Genomic DNA, 17,733 nt, shown 5'->3' on the forward strand with positions numbered 1-17,733 from the left:
CTTGTGTGGCTCAGATCACAATATATTTGATAATCATTCCTCTGAACCACTTTAACATTTTTATTTATTCACTTTTTGGGTCTTGGGCATGCTGATGAGATCAACACATATTGTCTATCCTTAGTTGTCCTTGAACTAATATGGTTAAAGACTGACAAGACTTTTGGACTTGATGGCCTGGGACTTTATAGAAAGTAGCTGCATAGATAGTGGTGCATTAGTTGTAATCCACCAAAATTTCCTGGATTCTGGAGTAGTTCCAGAAGATCGGAAAAACCACAAATGTATCACTACCATGAAAGAAAGCAGGAAGACAAAAAGAAGGAAACTATCCTCCAGTTAGCATCATGTCCATCACAGAGAGGCACTGTGAAGGGGAAATAACTTTCGAAGAATTCACTGGAACAGTAGATGTGGAGTCATCCAGCACAGAAACAGACCCATCTGCTTACCTTGTCCATGTTGCCATCAAGTAAATATCTATGCTAATCTCGTTTAGCAGCAGATGGGTTGTAGCCATGAAGTTGGCAGATGAAGTATAATGTCAGAACATGTGAGATTATCACTGGGCAGGAGAATGAAAAAGCAAATTGTTACTTAACTGGAATGAGATTGTAAAATGTTGTGGTATAAGAGGATCTGGGGTCCCATCACATGAAACAGAAAAGGTTAGTAAATAGGTACAGCAAGTAATTATGTTCTTATGTTGTTCTCATTCCAGTGAAGGTACTGCCATAGTGTTGCCAAGGAGGGTGTTCCAGGATTTAAACTCTTTAATAATGAAGGACTGGCAATATGTATCCTTGTCAGGGTGAGTTGGTGGTGTTCCAAAGCACCTGCTGCCCTTCTCTTGCTGTTAGAGGTAGCAGGTTTGAGAGGTGCTGCCCAAGTAGTCTGGATGAGCAACATTCTAGATGGCACAGACTACCAAATCCCCCACTCCCCTTCCATTTTCTCTGTACAGAACATACCCAATTTATAAATAACCAATTTAGGTACAGCCCACACATACCAATGAGCGTTTGGGAGACCGACAGGATGGATTTGTCGGCTGTTGTGGGACTGCAGGCGACTGTTCTTGACACCAGCTGGAATTTTGCCACATCAACCTCCGGAAGAATACATTCTAGTTAACACATCGATGTCCATTTTGCAAATCCTGTCTAGAGACATAGCAGCCGTGTCCTTTTTTAAACTGTCAATAGCATTTAAAACCTTGTCTGCACTAAAATTTTTTAAAAGAATATCATTATTAGCCTGAGGTGGTCTTAGGCTAAATTTGTTAATATCAGGTTTATTATTTAGAATGGCAAAACAGACTATAAAATGCTTCTTCAGGCTACCTATTCCTATGGGACAACCCATCTCTGCCGGCATCTTCTGCCGTGTGGGAACTGGGTTTGTGGCTACATTTTCAAATTACCAACTGTTCGGGTTACAAACAGTTCTCAGAAACGGAAACCTGCCGTACCCTGGGGAGGACCATTATCCTTCAACTTTTGTGTACCATCCTTTTTCATATTGACAGTTCACAGACCAAGATGGCGCTAGAGCATGGCGACTCGTTGCAAGCTGCTCTCTACAGATCTACTCATTACTACTAACCCAATGTAACTGCACTGTGTAATGAATTGACCTGTACGATTGGTGTGCAAGACAAGTTTTTCACTGTACCTCGGTACAAGTGAGAATAATATACCAATACCATCGACCATCATATTAATAGTTTCCATCTCCATTGATGCTGCACCACCTGCTGAGTAGTTTGAGCATTCTGTGTTTTTGTTTCTTACTGGAGCTGTTTGATTTACTGTTTCACTTTTCATTGTTTTCCAGCATTACATTAGGATGGCATGTGTGTCAACTCATCTGCATTAATGCAGTTAATTAATTGACAACTAAGGTATGTGGAAAATATTTTATCTTGTGTTAATGTTTTCCTCTGAGTTAAATTGAGATGAATCATACAAAATGTGTTTTTTGTCGTAGGTTAATTGAACTGTTCATTTTTAAAGAATGTTTTTGTCATCCATTGTAAGAACACAAGAATTTTCTTCAGATTTGACAAACCATCTCAAAAGGACATTTTACTTCCACTCCTTCAGGGGAAGAAATAATTAAGGTTGCTCTTGAGAAGTCTCAATTTTTATGCTGCATTAACCTAGAACAGAAAGTTGAGTCAATATTAGTAAAAGATAGTTTTCAAAGTCGAGTCAAAGTCTTACACAAGTCTGTGTGTGCACAAAGAGCAATGAAAAACTTAACTGCAGCAGCATCACGGGCACAGAGCATCAGATAAGCAGCATTCATAAGAAAAACAGAAATTAAACATAAATTATACACAATTATTACAAGAAAGAACACAATTAAAAACACAAATATGTCCATTTTTGTGCAAATTGATCAAAGTGGAAATAGTGTTGCTAAACTAGTGATTAGGATTTTGCCAGTTGGTTCAAGAACCGAATGGTTGAAGGGAAGTATCTGTTCTTGAACCTGGTGATGTGGGACTTAAGGCTTCTGTACCTCCTGTCCGATGCGAGAAGGTTGTCATGTTGATGTAGTGAGCAGGTTCCCAAGTTGCAGTTAGGTAGGGAGATGCAAGATTTTGATGCAGAAGCAAATGGTGTTTCAAATTCAGAATCGTGTCTGGGAGAGGTGATGATGTTTCTTTGCACCAGATATCTGGCATCTTCTGTTTTTATTTCTTGCCTTCCAGTACTTGGTCCATGGCTCTTCAAGCACACATCCAAATACTTTTTAAATGTGATCCTGTAAATAGCATGTGCTATAATCACAGCATTTGGGGTGGGGTGGCAGGTGCACAGATGGTTTGATACCCATTGGATGAGGAACCAATTAAATGGATTGCTTTGTCACCCAGGTCCCTCTGCTGAGCGAAGAAAGTTATCTAATGTTACAACAGGATCTAGATCAACTGAGAAAATGGATGATGAAGTTTGCATTAACTTTTTTTCCCTTTAATTCAGAACTACAGAACAGATCCCTTGAAGATGTCCTGTGGTAAATCTGTAATTCCATATGGCTTCAAGACTGTTGTGGAAACACTAGGGAAAACTGTTCTGTTGAAACAGCCTACAGATATACACCAATTTGCCTCTGTCTATTTCCAGGAATTACTGGAGTTTAGAGCTGGTTTGTATTCGGTTCCTTGTTTGTTCCTTTACTAAAAGTTTTTTTTTCTGAAATTTGTATGGTTTAAAATTCTTATCTGTCTGAGAAAAGCTTTTTTGGGTCTTTGAGATGTTCAGTATTTCATTTTGTTTTTACTAATCAAGAAAATGTCTGTTTTGCAGATAATCCAACTCTTGATTTAAAAGAACTGGTGAGCTTATTCTATGTAAAAAAGGGTAAGAAAGCCACATTTACACTAGCTGGTAAACTATTATGATTTATGTATTTAGAGGCTAACAATTGCAAGCTGCGTTATTCCATTATTGAAACGAAACCCATCACAAGCTTGGATGACAGATTTCTCAAGGACCCTGAATTCAAGTAGATTGATTTGGTGCCAGCACCAAACTGAAACCCATACGGCTGTCGATTCTGTAGTTGTAGAACAAGGAAAGCATGGCTAACATGTTCATCATCGCTGAAATGTTTTCATTTGATAACTCCAGTCAAAATAGATCTCATGCAAAGACTTTAACTATTATACAATGTGAAGATGAATTTAAAGTGTATGTGAATTCACCAAATTTTCAATTGATGTGGAAAAATACTTAAGGTTCCAAACCTTGAAACGAGAATAATCTACTTCTGTCTAAAAACAGAGTGGAATTCTTGTTTCACATTAAAGAAATGTTTTGAGTCCCAAGATCATCTAATTTAGATAATTATGGGTGGGGCTGGAGTACAGCTGCTATATATGGTGGCTGGATTCCACTAGAGCACAAGGGAAAAGCCAGGCAGAGACAAAGCTATGCACAGTTGCAATGTTAAAGCATCCACTTGGCTGAGTGGTCAGACTACAGAAGTCTCAGGATGACAGAAACGTCTATATAAAAGATACAGCTAACATTATTGGCAAGAATTAGAAGGGTGTTTCTGAGCCAGCTACAAAAAAAGGGGCAGATGAGCTCCTCGTTGCGGAAGGCAGTTTTCACAAGGAATAGCCTACGTTGAAGTGGGATAGTGCACTAATTGCTAATTCATAGCTTTGATTTTAAGCACCGAGGCTAAAGCTTATAAAATTTGAATTTTATTTTGGCAAAAACTGCCAAGATTTAATACATGATCCTATCAAACATCAGGGAGTGAGAGTGGAGCAGAGTAATTTTTTTGTTAATTTCTACATTACTATTTTCGTTCAAGGTTTTGGTGGAATAAATAATTAGGGCTAAGAGGTGAGTATGAAAGAGAGCAGGCACGGTAGTGTAGCGGTTAGTGTAACGCTTTACAGTGCAAGTGACCTGGGTTCAAATCCGGCCACTGTCTGTAAGGAGTTTGTACATTCTCCCCGTGACTGCGTGGGTTTCCTCCAGGTGCTCCGGTTTCCTCCCACATTCCAAAGACGTACAGGTTAGGAAGTTGTGGGCATGCTATGTTGGCGCCGGAAGTGTGGCGACACTTGCGGGCTGTCCCCAGAATACTCTACGCAAAGATGCATTTCACTGTGTGTTTTGATGTACATGTGACTAAGAAAGAAATCTTACCTCTTATAATATAAATATGCCATGAATAGGAAACATTATCAAATAAGGATTTAAAATTGTCTGGTAATGTGAGAGGATCATTAATCAATGATGTGAGTAAAATGGAGACAATTAACTAGGTGAACTAAGAAATTCAATCACTTACTGCATCTTCTTTCAGTGCTGCCAGTATCCTAGCAAATTGAATAATTAGGTCTGTAGTTAAAGCTTTAAACTTAATGATTAGGTGTGGGGAGTGAGGAGGGAGTGCGGTGATTTGAGTAGCAGGAGTGGGGATTGATTTGGGTACCGATGCAGGTGCACCTAAATTCAGAAAGTTAGAGCAAGGACCAAACAATAGTGTAGCATAACAAAATGACAAGCGTCTGTCATACAAACCAAAGAGCAGGGGAAAAAAGGCATAAACAGAAGATTGAAGGCTGTTTACATGAATGCACTCGGCATTTATAATGAGGGAGGTGAATTAACAGCACATTTAGAAATAAATGGATAAGCTCCAATAGCTGTTACAGAGGTGTGTTGCAAAGTGACTAAGTTGGGAATTAAACATTTCAAGTTACTTATTTAGAAGAGAGAGGCAAAATAGAAAATGAGGTGCAGTGAGGAATGGGATAAAAGCAGTGGAGAGGAATGACCTTAGTAGCACAGTGGCGCAGCTTAGTGCTGCTGCCTCAACTGTAGCGATCCAGGTTCATTACAGACCTCGGGTGCAGTCTGTACAGAATATATATATTCTTCAGTGACTGCTTGGGGTTTCCTTCATGTACTCTGGTTTCCTCCCGCGTCCCAAAGATGTGTTGGTAGGTTAATTAGATCTAAGAAATAAAAATAAGTTGTGTGACTACAGAGAATAAGGGGAGAGAATTGGGACTAATTGGATTGATCCCTGGGAGCAGGCATCAACTTTATGGGCTGAGTGGCTGCCTCCTGTGTTGCTCTACATGTTTTTTAAAAAAAAATCAAGAATTAGAATTAATTTATGTGGAGCTAAGAAAATGCAAGGGGCAGAAAATATTGTTAGAGGCTCTTTATAGGTTCGTAAACAGCAATGGGGGTGTAAGGTGTAGTATATATCAGGAAGTTAGAGGTGTGTTTAACAAGGTTAATAATAGAATCAGGTCTGTGACTCGACAGTAATAATAGGGGACTGAAATGTAACCAGATTAGCAGTAAATGATGAATTAATGGAGAGTGGATTTCTAGAACATTGAACCACAAGGGCACAGAGTATTTTAGATTTAGTATTGTATGATGAGGAGGGGTTGATTATTGATTTGGTAAGGGGACAGCGATCATTAGAATATAGAACAGTACAAAACAGCAACACGCTCTTTGGCCCACAATGTTCAGCCAAACTGATTAAACGAGTAAATAAATGCCTAACTAATCCCTTCTGCCTACGTGATGTCCATATCCCTCCATTCTCTGCACATTCATGTGTCTATTTAAGAGCCTCTTAAATGCCTTTATCACATCTGCCTCCCCTACCACCCCTGGCAGCGCATTCCAGGCACCCACCGCTCTGTGTATATAAAAAAAAAACTGCCCCACACATCTCCTTTGAACTTTCCCCCTCTCACCTTTAATGTTTGCCCTCTAGTATTAGACATTTCAACCCTGGGAAAAAGATACTGGGGTATCTTTTGTATGATAGAAATTTCTATAAAGATTGAAAGTGATCCAGTTTTGTCTGAAAGGACATGGCGCATGGAATGTAATGTAGAAAATGTGAAGGCATCCACTTTCGTGCTCAGACCAGAAGAGCATATTTCAAATGTGGATAGTTCGGGAAATGCTGATGTTCAAGGGGACATGGTGCCTGTGTATGCAAGTCACTGAAAGCTAACATGCAGTTGTATCAAGCAGTTGGGAGCACCATTGAGGAGTACAGCTAGATTGGTTCTGGGGACTGAGAGGGATTCAGACTTGATATCTTCTCCAGTGTTTAGGAGAATGAAAGGCAGTTGGTTTGAAATTTACAGAATTCTTCCAGGGCTTGACAAAGCTTTTGTGGAGTGGGTGTTTTCCCTGGCCGAGTTGTCTAGAAGCAGGGATATTCTAAGGGTAGTCCATATAGGACTGAAATGAGAAGGGTAGTTCATGATGTTTGGGGTAATATGCTGTCAATCCATGAGGATTGGTTAGTGAACAGAAGACAGAAGGTAAGGAGTAAATATGTCATTTTCAGGTTGGGGTCTATAACCAGTGGGTGCTACAGTGCTGGAGCCCCAACTGTTCATAGTCTACATTAGTGATTTAGATGAGGGGATCAAGTGCAACATTTCCATGTTTGCTGATGATGCAAAACTACGTGGCATTTGGGCTCTGAGTAGGATGCAGAGAGGTTTCAGCAGGAAGAGGTTGCTTTCATTGTAGATCGGTAATAACATCTCCTCCTCGCTGGCAATCAATACAGGCACACCTCAAGGATGTGTGCTTAGCCCACTGCTCTACTCTCTCTACACTCATGACAGTGGCTAAGCACAGCTCAAACACCATCTATAAAATCACCAATGACGACACAGTTGTTGGCATAATCTCAAATGGTGATGAGAAGGTGTAAAGGAATGAGATACATCGTCTGGTTGAGTGGTGTCAGAACATCAACCTCGCACTCAACGTCAGCTAGACCAAGGAATTGCTTGTGGACTTAAGGGAGGGTGAGTCAGGAGAACACACACCAGTGCTCATTGAGGGGTCAGCAGTGGAAAGGGTGAGCAGCTTCAAGTTCCTGGGTGTCAACACGTCGGAGGATCTATCCTGGGCTCAACACATTGATGCAATCATGAAGGCACGCCAGTGGCTCTACTGTGTTAGGGCTTTGAGGAGATTCAGTACATCACCAAAGACTCTAACAAATTTCTACAGATGTATGGTGGAGAGCATTCTGACTGGTTGCATCACTGCCTGGAATGGAGGCTCCAATGCACAAGAGGCTGCAGAGGGTTGTAGACTCAGCCAGCTCCTTCACTGGCACAACCCTCCCCACCATCGAGGACCTCTTCAAGAGGCGGTGCCTCCAAGAAGGCGGCATCCATCACTAAGGACCCTCACCACCCGGGACATACCCTCTTCTCGTTACTACCATCAGGGAGGAGGTACAGGAGCCTGAAGACCCACACTCAATGATTCAGGAACAGCTTCTTCCCTCCGCCATCAGATTTCTGAAGAGTCCATGAACCTATGACACTACCTTGTTATTCCTTTGTCTTACACTATTTTGTAATTTATAATAGTTTTGTCTTTGCACTGTAAAACAACAAATTTTACATCATATAAGTCAATGATGATAATTCTGATTTGCTTGTCCTTTCAGTGAGTTTGGGGGATTTTGTGGAGATAGTGTTGTGGTATCGTTCCATTGCTTTAAGATGCATGTCATAGATAGTCCGGGTCTCAGAAGCATGTAGGAGGGCAGGGATCACTGCTGCCTGGTAGACCGTGAGTTTTGTGCCACATCTGACGTCATGATCTTCAAATTCCCTTTCCCTCAACGGAGCAAAGGCTGTGTTGGCATACTGAAGGTGGTGGTGAATTTCATCATTGAGGTTTCCCTTATTGTCCAGGTCTTCCAGGGTCTTGCTAAGAACCTTTATTGTCAGGGGGTAGTGTTAGACAGTGGGGCTAGGTTGGTAGAGGTCCTCTGTCTTGTAAATGTTGTTTGTAAGGCTCACCCTCTCATGTGCTTTAGTGAAATCATTGATAGTTGCTCAGCCTGTCAATGTGTGCAAATGTCAATGACATGCTTTAGACCAGCCAGAGGCAGGGATAGTATGGGCTGGTAATTGGCTGCATTTGGGGATGTGATATTGTGTGCGGTTGGAACCAGGGACGTATGTTGTGATGAAAATAAAAAAAACTGCAGATGCTTGAAATCTGAAATAAAAACAGAAAAAGGGTCACGGATCCAAAACTGTTCCTCTTTCCATAGATGCTGCCTGACCTGTCTTTCCAGCATTTTCTGTTTTTATTACATACCTAGCGATGCCTAATTAAACACTCTCCTACAATGCCAACTTAGGACATAGAACAATTACAGCACAATTCAGGCCCTTCGGCCCACAAAGCTTTGCCGAACATGTCCCTACCCTAGAAATTACTAGGCTTACCCATAGCCCTCTATTTTACTGAGCTCCATAAACCTATCTAACAGTCTCTTGAAAGACCCTATCGTATCAGCCTCCACCACCGTTTCCGGCAGCCCATTCCACGCACTCACCACTCTCTGAGTAAAAAACTTATCCCTGACATCTCCTCTATATCTACTCCCCAGCACCTTAAACCTATATCCTCTTGTGGCCACCAATTCAGCCCTGGGGAAAAGCCTCTGACTATCTACCCTATCAATACCTCTCATCTTATACACCTCAATCAGGTCCCCCCTCTTCCTCCGTCTCCCCAAGGAGAAAAGGCCGAGTTCCCTCAACCTGCTTTCATAAGGCATGCTCTGCATTCCAGGCACCATCCTTGTAAATCTCCTCTGCACCCTCTCTATGGCTTCAGCATTCTTTCCTGTAGTGAGGCAACCAGAACTGAGCACAATACTCCAAGTGGGGTCTTACCAGGGACCTATACAACTGCAACAATACCTCACGGCTCCTAAATTCAATTCCCCTGTTGATGAAGGACAATACACCATATGCCTTCTTAACCACGGAGTCAACCTGCTCAGCCACTTTGAGTGTCCTATGGACTCGGACCCCAAGATCCCTCTGATCCTCCACACTGCCAAGAGTCCTACCATTAATACTGTATTCCGCCAACATATTTGACCTACCAAAATGAACCATTTCACACTTATCTGGGTTGAACTGCATCTGCCACTTCTCAGCCCAACTTTGCATCCTATCTATGTCCCTCTGTAACCTCTGACAGCCCTCCAAACTATCTACAACACCCCTAACCTTCATGTCATCCGCAAACTTACTAACCCACCCCTCCACTTCCTCATCCAGGTCATTTATAAAAATCACAAATAGTAAGGGTCCCAGTACAGATCCTTGAGGTACACCACCGGTCACCGACCTCCACTCAGAATACGACCCTTCAACCACCACTCTTTGCCTTCTGTGGGCCAGCCAGTTCTGGATCCACACTGCAATGTCCTCTTGGATCCCATGTGTCCTCACCTTCTCCATAAGCCTCGCATGGGGTACCTTATCAAACACCTTGCTGAAATCCATATACACTACATCTACTGCTCTCCCTTCATCGATGTGCTTAGTCACATCCTCAAAAAAATTCAGTCAGGCTCGTAAGGCAGGACCTGCCTTTAACAAAGCCATGCTGACTATTCCTAATCATATTATACTTCTCAAGTGCCTCTCAGGATGTTCTCCATCAGCTTACCAACCACTGAGGTAAGACTCACCGGTCTATAATTTCCTGGGCTATCCCTGCTCCCCTTCCTGAATAAGGGAACAACATCCGCAACCCTCCAATCTTCCGGAACCTCTCCCGTCACCATGGATGACGCAAAGATCATCGTCATAGACTCTGCAATCTCCTCTCTCACCTCCCACAGCAACCTGGGGTACATCTCATCCGGTCCCGGCGACTTGTCTAACTTGATGCTTTCCAAAAGTTTCAGCACCACCTTTTTTCTAATATCTACATGTTCAAGCTTTTCAGGCCGCTGCAAGTCCCCACTACAATCCCCCAGATCTTTCCGTGGTGAATACTGATGTAAAGTATTCATTAAGTACCTCCACTATTTCTTCTGGATCCATACACACTTTCCCACTGCTGCACTTGATAGGCCCTATCCTTCTGCATTTCGTCTTCTTACTCTTTACATACTTGTAGAACGCCTTGGGGTTTTCCTTAATCCTGCTCGCCAAGGCCTTCTCATGTCCCTTTCTGGCTCTCCTAATCTCTCTTTTAAGTTCCTTCCTTTTAGCCTCGTACTCCTCCAGATCTCCAACATTACCTAGCTCTCTGTACCTTTTGTATGCATTTCTTTTCCTTTTGACTAGATTTATTATAGCCTTCATACACCACGGTTCCTGTATCCTATCATGACTTCCCTGTCTCATCGGAACTTGCCTGTGCAGAGCTCCACACAAATACCCCCTGAATATTTGCCACATATGTTCTGTACTTTTCCCAGAGAACATATGTTCCCAATTTAATCTTCCAATTTCCTGCCTGAGAGCCTCATAATTCCCTTTACTCCAAGTAAACACCTTTCTAGCCTGTCTATTCCTATCCCTCTCCAGTGCTAACGTAAAGGAGATAGAATTATGATCACTATCACCAAAATGTTCACCCACTGAGAGATCTGACACCTGACCAGGTTCATTACCCAATATCAAATCAAGCACAGCCTCTCCTCTTATAGGTCTATCTACATACTGTGTCAAGAACCCTTCCTGAACACACCTAACAAACTCCACCCCATCTAAACCCCTCACTGTCTGGAGATGCCAGTCGATGTTTGGGAAATTAAAATCCCCCATCACCACAACTTTGTTATTCTCACACCTTTCTAGGATCTACTTCCCTATCTGCTCCTTAATAACCCTGTCACTATTGGCACCGTTATTGACCCCTTCCTGTTCCTAACCTCCACCCACAGAGACTCCGTAGACAATCGCTCCACAATGTCCACCTTTTCCGCAGCTGTGACACTATCTCTGATCAACAGTGCCACTGCCCCACCTCTCTTGCCTCCCTCCCTACCTCTCTTGCCTCCCTCCCTGTCCTTCCTGAAACATCTAAAACCTGGCACTTGAATCAACCATTCCAGTCCCGGAGCCATCCAAGTCTCTGTAATGGCCACCACATCATAGCTCAAGTATCGATCCAAGCTCTAAGCTCATCTGCCTTGTTCACAACACTCCTTGCGTTAAAATAGACACATCTCAAGCCTGTGTGAACACGTCCCTTCTCTATCACCTGCCTATGGTACTTACTCCTAGCCTCCTCTGTTTGAGATCCAAACACCTCTTCCCCAGTCTCTCCATTACAGATCCCACCCCCCAACAATTCTAGTTTAAACTCTCCCCAGTAGCCTTAGCAAACCTCCCCGCCAGTATGTTGGTTCCCCCTGGGATTCAAGTGCAACCCGTCCTCTTTGAACAGGTCATACCTGCACCAAAAGAGGCCCCAATGATCCAGAAAACTGAATCCCTGCTCCTTACTCCAATCTGTTTATGCCAAACAGATAATCTGAAATTTGTAGAACACTTCGCTAGGTTTACAGAATTGAACAGAACAGTTAACTGCAAAGGACAACCTCACAAAGTATGTCATCAACTCCTCTTTAGAATAATAAAAAATCAATTAGGCGATAGCTGCTCAGTCAGGTGCTTGACTCTAATACATATCGACTTGAACATTCAGGGTTTCTTTTGCCAATCCTGACTGCTTCAGGCAGTTGATTTTACCAGTCTCGATATCCAAACTAGTCTCGATCTATTCCCATTTCCACCCCACCTTTGAACTGCAGGAATCCACTGCCCTTCCATGACGTTGCTGTCTCACTTGGGTTTGTGGCCGCTGGTCATACAGTCTCTGAAAGAGTATTAGGCAGTAGATTTTTTTTTTGTGCTGAAAATGTGCACTGCCTTTTCCCTTGTGCCTGAGACGAGAGGCTTTCAGGAGAGGGCCAGACCTTTCTTTTAAATGTGGCAAAAAGGGAATATTTGTACATTGATCGAATAGAACAGAAATTATTTTCCTTGATAGTTTCATAGAACATTATTGATATATAAAGTGTAGTTTAGCAGTCACCTATTAAATATCCGAGAACAAAATAAATTCTCATTAATGTAATATCCCAACGTTCCCAACAAAAAGTTGTGATAACATAAATCACAGTCTTGCAGTGAACAGCTTGCAGAGATTGTTCTATTTTTATTTAGTTTTTCCACTTATTCTTTCACAGGATGTGGTCATTGCTGGCAATTTATTGTACATCTGTAACTGCCTCTGAATTGAGAAAGCAGTTTAGGAGTTAACCTCATTGATAGGTCTGGAATTATGTAGCAGTCAGACCGATGGCGATTTTCCTCCCCAGAGGGACATTACTGAAGGGTTTTTACATCTCGGTACTTTCACCAAGACTAGATTTGTTCATTTAATTCCAGATTTATTAATTGAATTTGAATTCCTCAGGTGGCATGATGGGACTCAAACTCATTTCCGTGAATCATTGGTTCAAAACTGTGGCTTTAGGCCAATAAGTTATTGGCCTAATAAGAACCATACTATTGTATCCTATAAATCATATAGGAAAGGTAATTGGATTCTAATATTTAGTTTTAAATTATTAATGTGGCTTAAAGCAAAACTACATGTGATGTTTGGTTGTTTTTTTTTCAACAAGTAGTGATAACTGAAGATCCAGAGAAGAGAACAGTATCTGAGCCTGAAGAGCTTGCTGGTGAGAATGACCAAAATGTAACTCTGCCATGCAACATGTTTGTACCCATTGACCAGAAAGCTTGCTTCCCTATTAAGAGCCCCTCATCAGAACTTGCTCCTGTTATGCATGAGGACTTAATGCCGAAAGGATCACTTCCTGATCCAAGCATTAATAAATCTAACACAGAGTTCAAAAGGGAAATTGATGAAGAGGCAGCTGAGGATAAACCTTGTTTTGTGTATCTTTACACAAGTTCTACGGACCGGGATGAATCTGCTTTTGCTTATATTTGTCCAGATGCTGCTTCAGTCAAGCAAGAAGATATAGGGAACATTGAGTGTGAACCAGCTCACATTGAAGTTGCAACACCGCAAATGACAGAAAAAGGTGCCCACGCTAACTGCAAGCTTGTGTCTAATGAATTCAACAGCATTCCAATTTTGACTCGAATACAACAAACCCAAGTTTACAATAGCACAAACAGGAAAGCATCTGTTCACAAGAGTCGAAAGACTACTCGTAAGTCAGCATCTTTTCCAGAGACTCCTTCAGTTAATCGTGCATTTTCATCAGACATGGCAGTGATCCAGAAACCCATCCATCAGATTCATAAAGCAGTTCCAATTCACTCTGAGGCAGTTTCAACCTATACTGAGAACTTTCCAGTCCTGCCCACTGACTTGTCAGTGCTGGATAATTACAAACAATATTTAATTTCTCTTGAGAGAGATTCGTATCCAATAGAAGTAGCAACAGCCAATAAGGAATTTGGACAGAAGAACTCACTGGCACAAATTGTGGATGCCACACCAGGTGACCATAAAAAGCATCTTGAGAAGTGTAATTCTCGTGAATGTTCCTTGGTTCTAGAAACTAGAAGAATAAAAAGGGAAATGTTAGGAAAGTCGTGTGAAAATTTTCAGAACACTAAGAAAACAGATGTGAATGAGACACATACAAATAAGATGGAATATGTAAAAGAAACTGGTAAGTTTTTGTTTAGACATATCTGCGTTAAATTTTACAGACCCTGAAATGAACACAGCTTCTACTTAACAATGTTGATCATCAACTTCAGATTTTGTATAATGCCATACATCAAACAAAATGAAATGCTAAAGCAAAAGAGTCAAAAATCAAGAGATACCATAGTATGTAGAATTGTAATGACTATTATTAAAATTCCAAAGTATTTTAGTAGCCAATCTAGTAGTTGTTTCATCCCATGGCCTTGTGTAGATAAATAGATGACCAGCAGTGAATTGTAGTAATTCACCAATGGGGATAATTGTCCCACACCAGACTTGACTTCATTACAATATTGGGCTGTCAGAGGGGCTCTATTGGATGAGACATTAAACGGTCTCCATCTGCTCTCTCAGGTGGTGTAAAATATCTCATGGCACTGTATCAAAGTAGTGCAGGGAAGTTGTCCAGTCATGTCACTGAAGCAGCTTATTTGGTTGCTATTATTTTGCTCTTTGAATATTTCCTGTGTACATATTAGTTGCTACAATTCCACTAAGTGCCTAATTGGCTGTAAAATGCTTTGGGACAAACTGAAGGCAAGACGAATGCTATTTTCTGTCTGAAAATTTTAAGTAGGTTTTGAAAGCCAGTGAATTTTTCAGAGTGAATGAGCAATGAAAAGGATGTGGTGGTGCTGGAGAGGGTGCAGAGGAGATTCACCAGGGTGTTGCCTGGGATGGAGTGCCTCAGTTATGAGGAGAGGCTGGGTCTGTTCTCCCTGGAGTGGAGGGGGTTAGGAGGGGACATGATTGAGGTATATAAAATTATGAGCGATATTAATAGGGTAGACTGCAAGGAAACTTTTCTCCATATTGGAGGTAGATAAAACTAGAGGACATAGATTTTGGTTGAGGGGGAAGAAATTTTCAGGGGAACTTTTTTCACTTGGGTGTTGAGTACCTGGAATGCACTGCCTGAGGGAGTGGTGGAAGTAGCCACTGACCGCATTTAAGATATGTTTAGATGAGCACTTAAATTGCTTATGCTAGTTAGGAGGATGGAGGGTTATGGATATTGTGAAGGCAGAAGGGATTAGTTTAGTTAGGCGTTTAATTAGGGGTTTAATTTGTTCGGCACAACATTATGGGCTGAAGGGCTGGTTCCTGTGCTGTACTGTTCTGTGTTCTATTAGCTACTCTCAGTCCTCCAAGATCTCACCTGAGGCCAGGGAGGATGCAAAGATCTTGGTCAAGGCCCCAGCAATCTCATCACTTGCCTCTCAATAACCTGGGGTACATCCCATCAGGTCCTGGGGGCTTAACCACCTTAATGTTCTTCAAGAGACACAACACTACCTCTTTCTTTATCTCAAAGTGCCCTAGTGTATTAGCACACTGCACATTGATCTCACTACCCTCCATGTCCTCCACTTCGGTAAATACAGATGCAAAGTACTCATTTAGGACCTCGCCCATGTCCTCCATCTCCAAGAACATATTCCCTCCTCTATCTCACTCCACCATCTCCCTAGTTATTTTTTTGCTTTTGATGTATGTATAGAATGCCTTGGGATTGGGCCTGTATTATTTTATTAGAACGCTACAGCACAGTACAGGCCCTTCAGCCCACAATGTTGTGCCAACATTTTATCCTGCTCTAAGATCTATCTAACCCTTCCCTCCCACATAGCTCCCTATTTCTCTATCATTTTTCTTTCATCATTATTGAAATATAAGTTTCTGAAGGGAGCAATTTAATTTGCACTGTAATGTCAAGAAATAATGAAAGCAGTGGATTCAGCAAAGGCTTTGGAACCAGACAACATCCTTGGCTGCACACCAAAAGAGTTACAGTCCAGAACTAACTGTGCCTCTTGTCTGGCTGTTCCAGAACAGTACCAGACAGTGTGGAAAATTACCCAGGTATATTGTATTCACAAAAAACTGGACAAATAGTAATTATCCAATCAGACCACTCTTGATCAAGAGTAAAATGATTGAAAGTATCACTGGCATTGCTTTATGTAGGCACTCTTACCAATAACCTATATCTCAATGTCTAGTTTATGTTATGCCAAGACCAATTGGCTCCAGACTTTAACGTGGCTTTAGTTCAAACATGGAGTAGGGTGAGGTGAGAGACAATGCTGTGGACACCAAGGCAATATATGACCAGGTGTGGTATTGGGAGTCCTGGTAAATCCGAAGTTAAAGGGTGGCAAAGGGAAAATGGTCCAATGGTTGGAATCTTTCCTCAAAGGAAGATGGTTATGGTTGTTGGGGGTGATTCATCCCAGCACCCTTAGAATCCCCGACACCCAGGGGATCCCTAGAATTCCTAGGCCTATCCATCTTCAGCTGCTCCATCAATGACCTTCCCTCCATCATAAAGTCAGAAGTGGGGGATATTCACTGAAGAGTGAGCGATGTTTAATTCCATTAGCAGTTCCAAAAAAATAAATCAGTCCATTCCTGTGTGCAGCTAGACTGGAACGACATTTCAGGCTTGGACTGATGTGGAAAGTAAATGTTATTTACCAGGCAATGGACACCTCCAACAAGGCATAGTCTAACCGCCTTCTGACATTCAATGGCTTTATCGTTGCTGAGCAGCAACACCTTGGGATTCACTGTTGGCAAGAAATTCAACTGGACCAGCCCCATAAATATTGACTAAGTCAGGATTACTTGCCTGGGTGAGTGCTGCTCCAAACGGAACACAAGGAGCTCCATACCATCCACTTCAAAGAGGCTGTGTGCCACCCTCCTCCACTGGGAAACTGAGGCTGGAGTGTGTGGCATCCACGTAATGCACTGCAGTTACTAGCCTAGAATATACAATTATGAGAGGCATCAATAGGGTGGATAGCCAGTTCCCCGTAGTAAGAGTGTTTAAAACCAGAGGGCATAGATGTAAAGGGAACTGAGGGGCAAATTTTACACACACAGTCATTGGTGTCTGGAATGTGCCAGAGGAGGTGGTGGAGGCAGGAACAGTGACAACATTTAAGAGGCACATGGACAGGTACTGGAATGAGCAGGGCAGAGAGGGAGATGGAATTAATGCAGGCAAGTGGGATTGGTATAGATAGGCACGATGGTCAGCATAGACTTGGAGGGCCAAAGGGGCTGTTTTTAAGAGTGTGTTTGCTGATTTTAATGAGTCACAATGAATGCCAAAAATTGAACCCAAACTCAAATCTTCAAATAAACTTGAAGCAAAAGTTAGAGAGTAAAAGAAATGTAGCCAGAAAGAACTCCTGTAGTCATTGCTGTGGCTTGAAGCCACACTAGATACATTGTTCATGAGTAAACCCACCAACTTCTCTTTACATTGATTCTCCTTTCCCACTTTTCATCAGTTTCTCATCAGGAAGATCAAACACACTGTTTCGTGCATCAAATTCTCCTGCCAGTAGGTTTCATCAGAAAATTAGGCATAGGTCTTTCTCCTTCATCCTCAGTCCACCCAGCCTTGCCCTGAGAATGACTGATTGCATCTGCTCAGAACTCCATTGACATTTGGGATGACTGGTGCAGAGAGAACCCCTGCAATGAAGGCCAGAGGATATGAGGAATAAGCTATGTGGCCCTGCAAGTCTGCTCCACCATTCATTAATATCATGATCACCTTCTAATCATTGGCCTCAACTCCACCTTCCACCTTCCTGCCTGCTTTCCATAACGCTTGATTTCCCTGTAGTTCAATTAACTAGCTACC

At 42.1% G+C, this 17,733-nt stretch overlaps 1 protein-coding gene across 13 annotated transcripts in view; it reads left to right on the top strand.

Moving 5' to 3' along the window:
* The window catches only part of LOC127574553 (calcium-binding tyrosine phosphorylation-regulated protein-like), a 28,875-nt gene that overhangs the window by 3,890 nt on the left and 7,252 nt on the right, over positions 1–17,733 (top strand). For 6 of the 13 annotated variants that reach the window (XM_052023632.1, XM_052023633.1, XM_052023635.1 and 3 more), the window contains exons 2-6: positions 722–811; positions 1,837–1,903; positions 2,991–3,156; positions 3,318–3,371; positions 13,006–14,031. In XM_052023632.1, the coding sequence (XP_051879592.1) occupies positions 3,015–3,156; positions 3,318–3,371; positions 13,006–14,031 (1,222 nt within the window). In that variant the 5' untranslated portion in view covers positions 722–811; positions 1,837–1,903; positions 2,991–3,014. The remainder of the gene's footprint in view (positions 1–721; positions 812–1,836; positions 1,904–2,990; positions 3,157–3,317; positions 3,372–13,005; positions 14,032–17,733) is intronic. The other 7 variants (XM_052023639.1, XM_052023638.1, XM_052023641.1 and 4 more) reach the window with 6 other exon arrangements.

This window comes from Pristis pectinata, chromosome 9 (genome assembly GCF_009764475.1).
Source record: "Pristis pectinata isolate sPriPec2 chromosome 9, sPriPec2.1.pri, whole genome shotgun sequence".
Lineage (NCBI taxonomy): Eukaryota > Metazoa > Chordata > Chondrichthyes > Rhinopristiformes > Pristidae > Pristis > Pristis pectinata.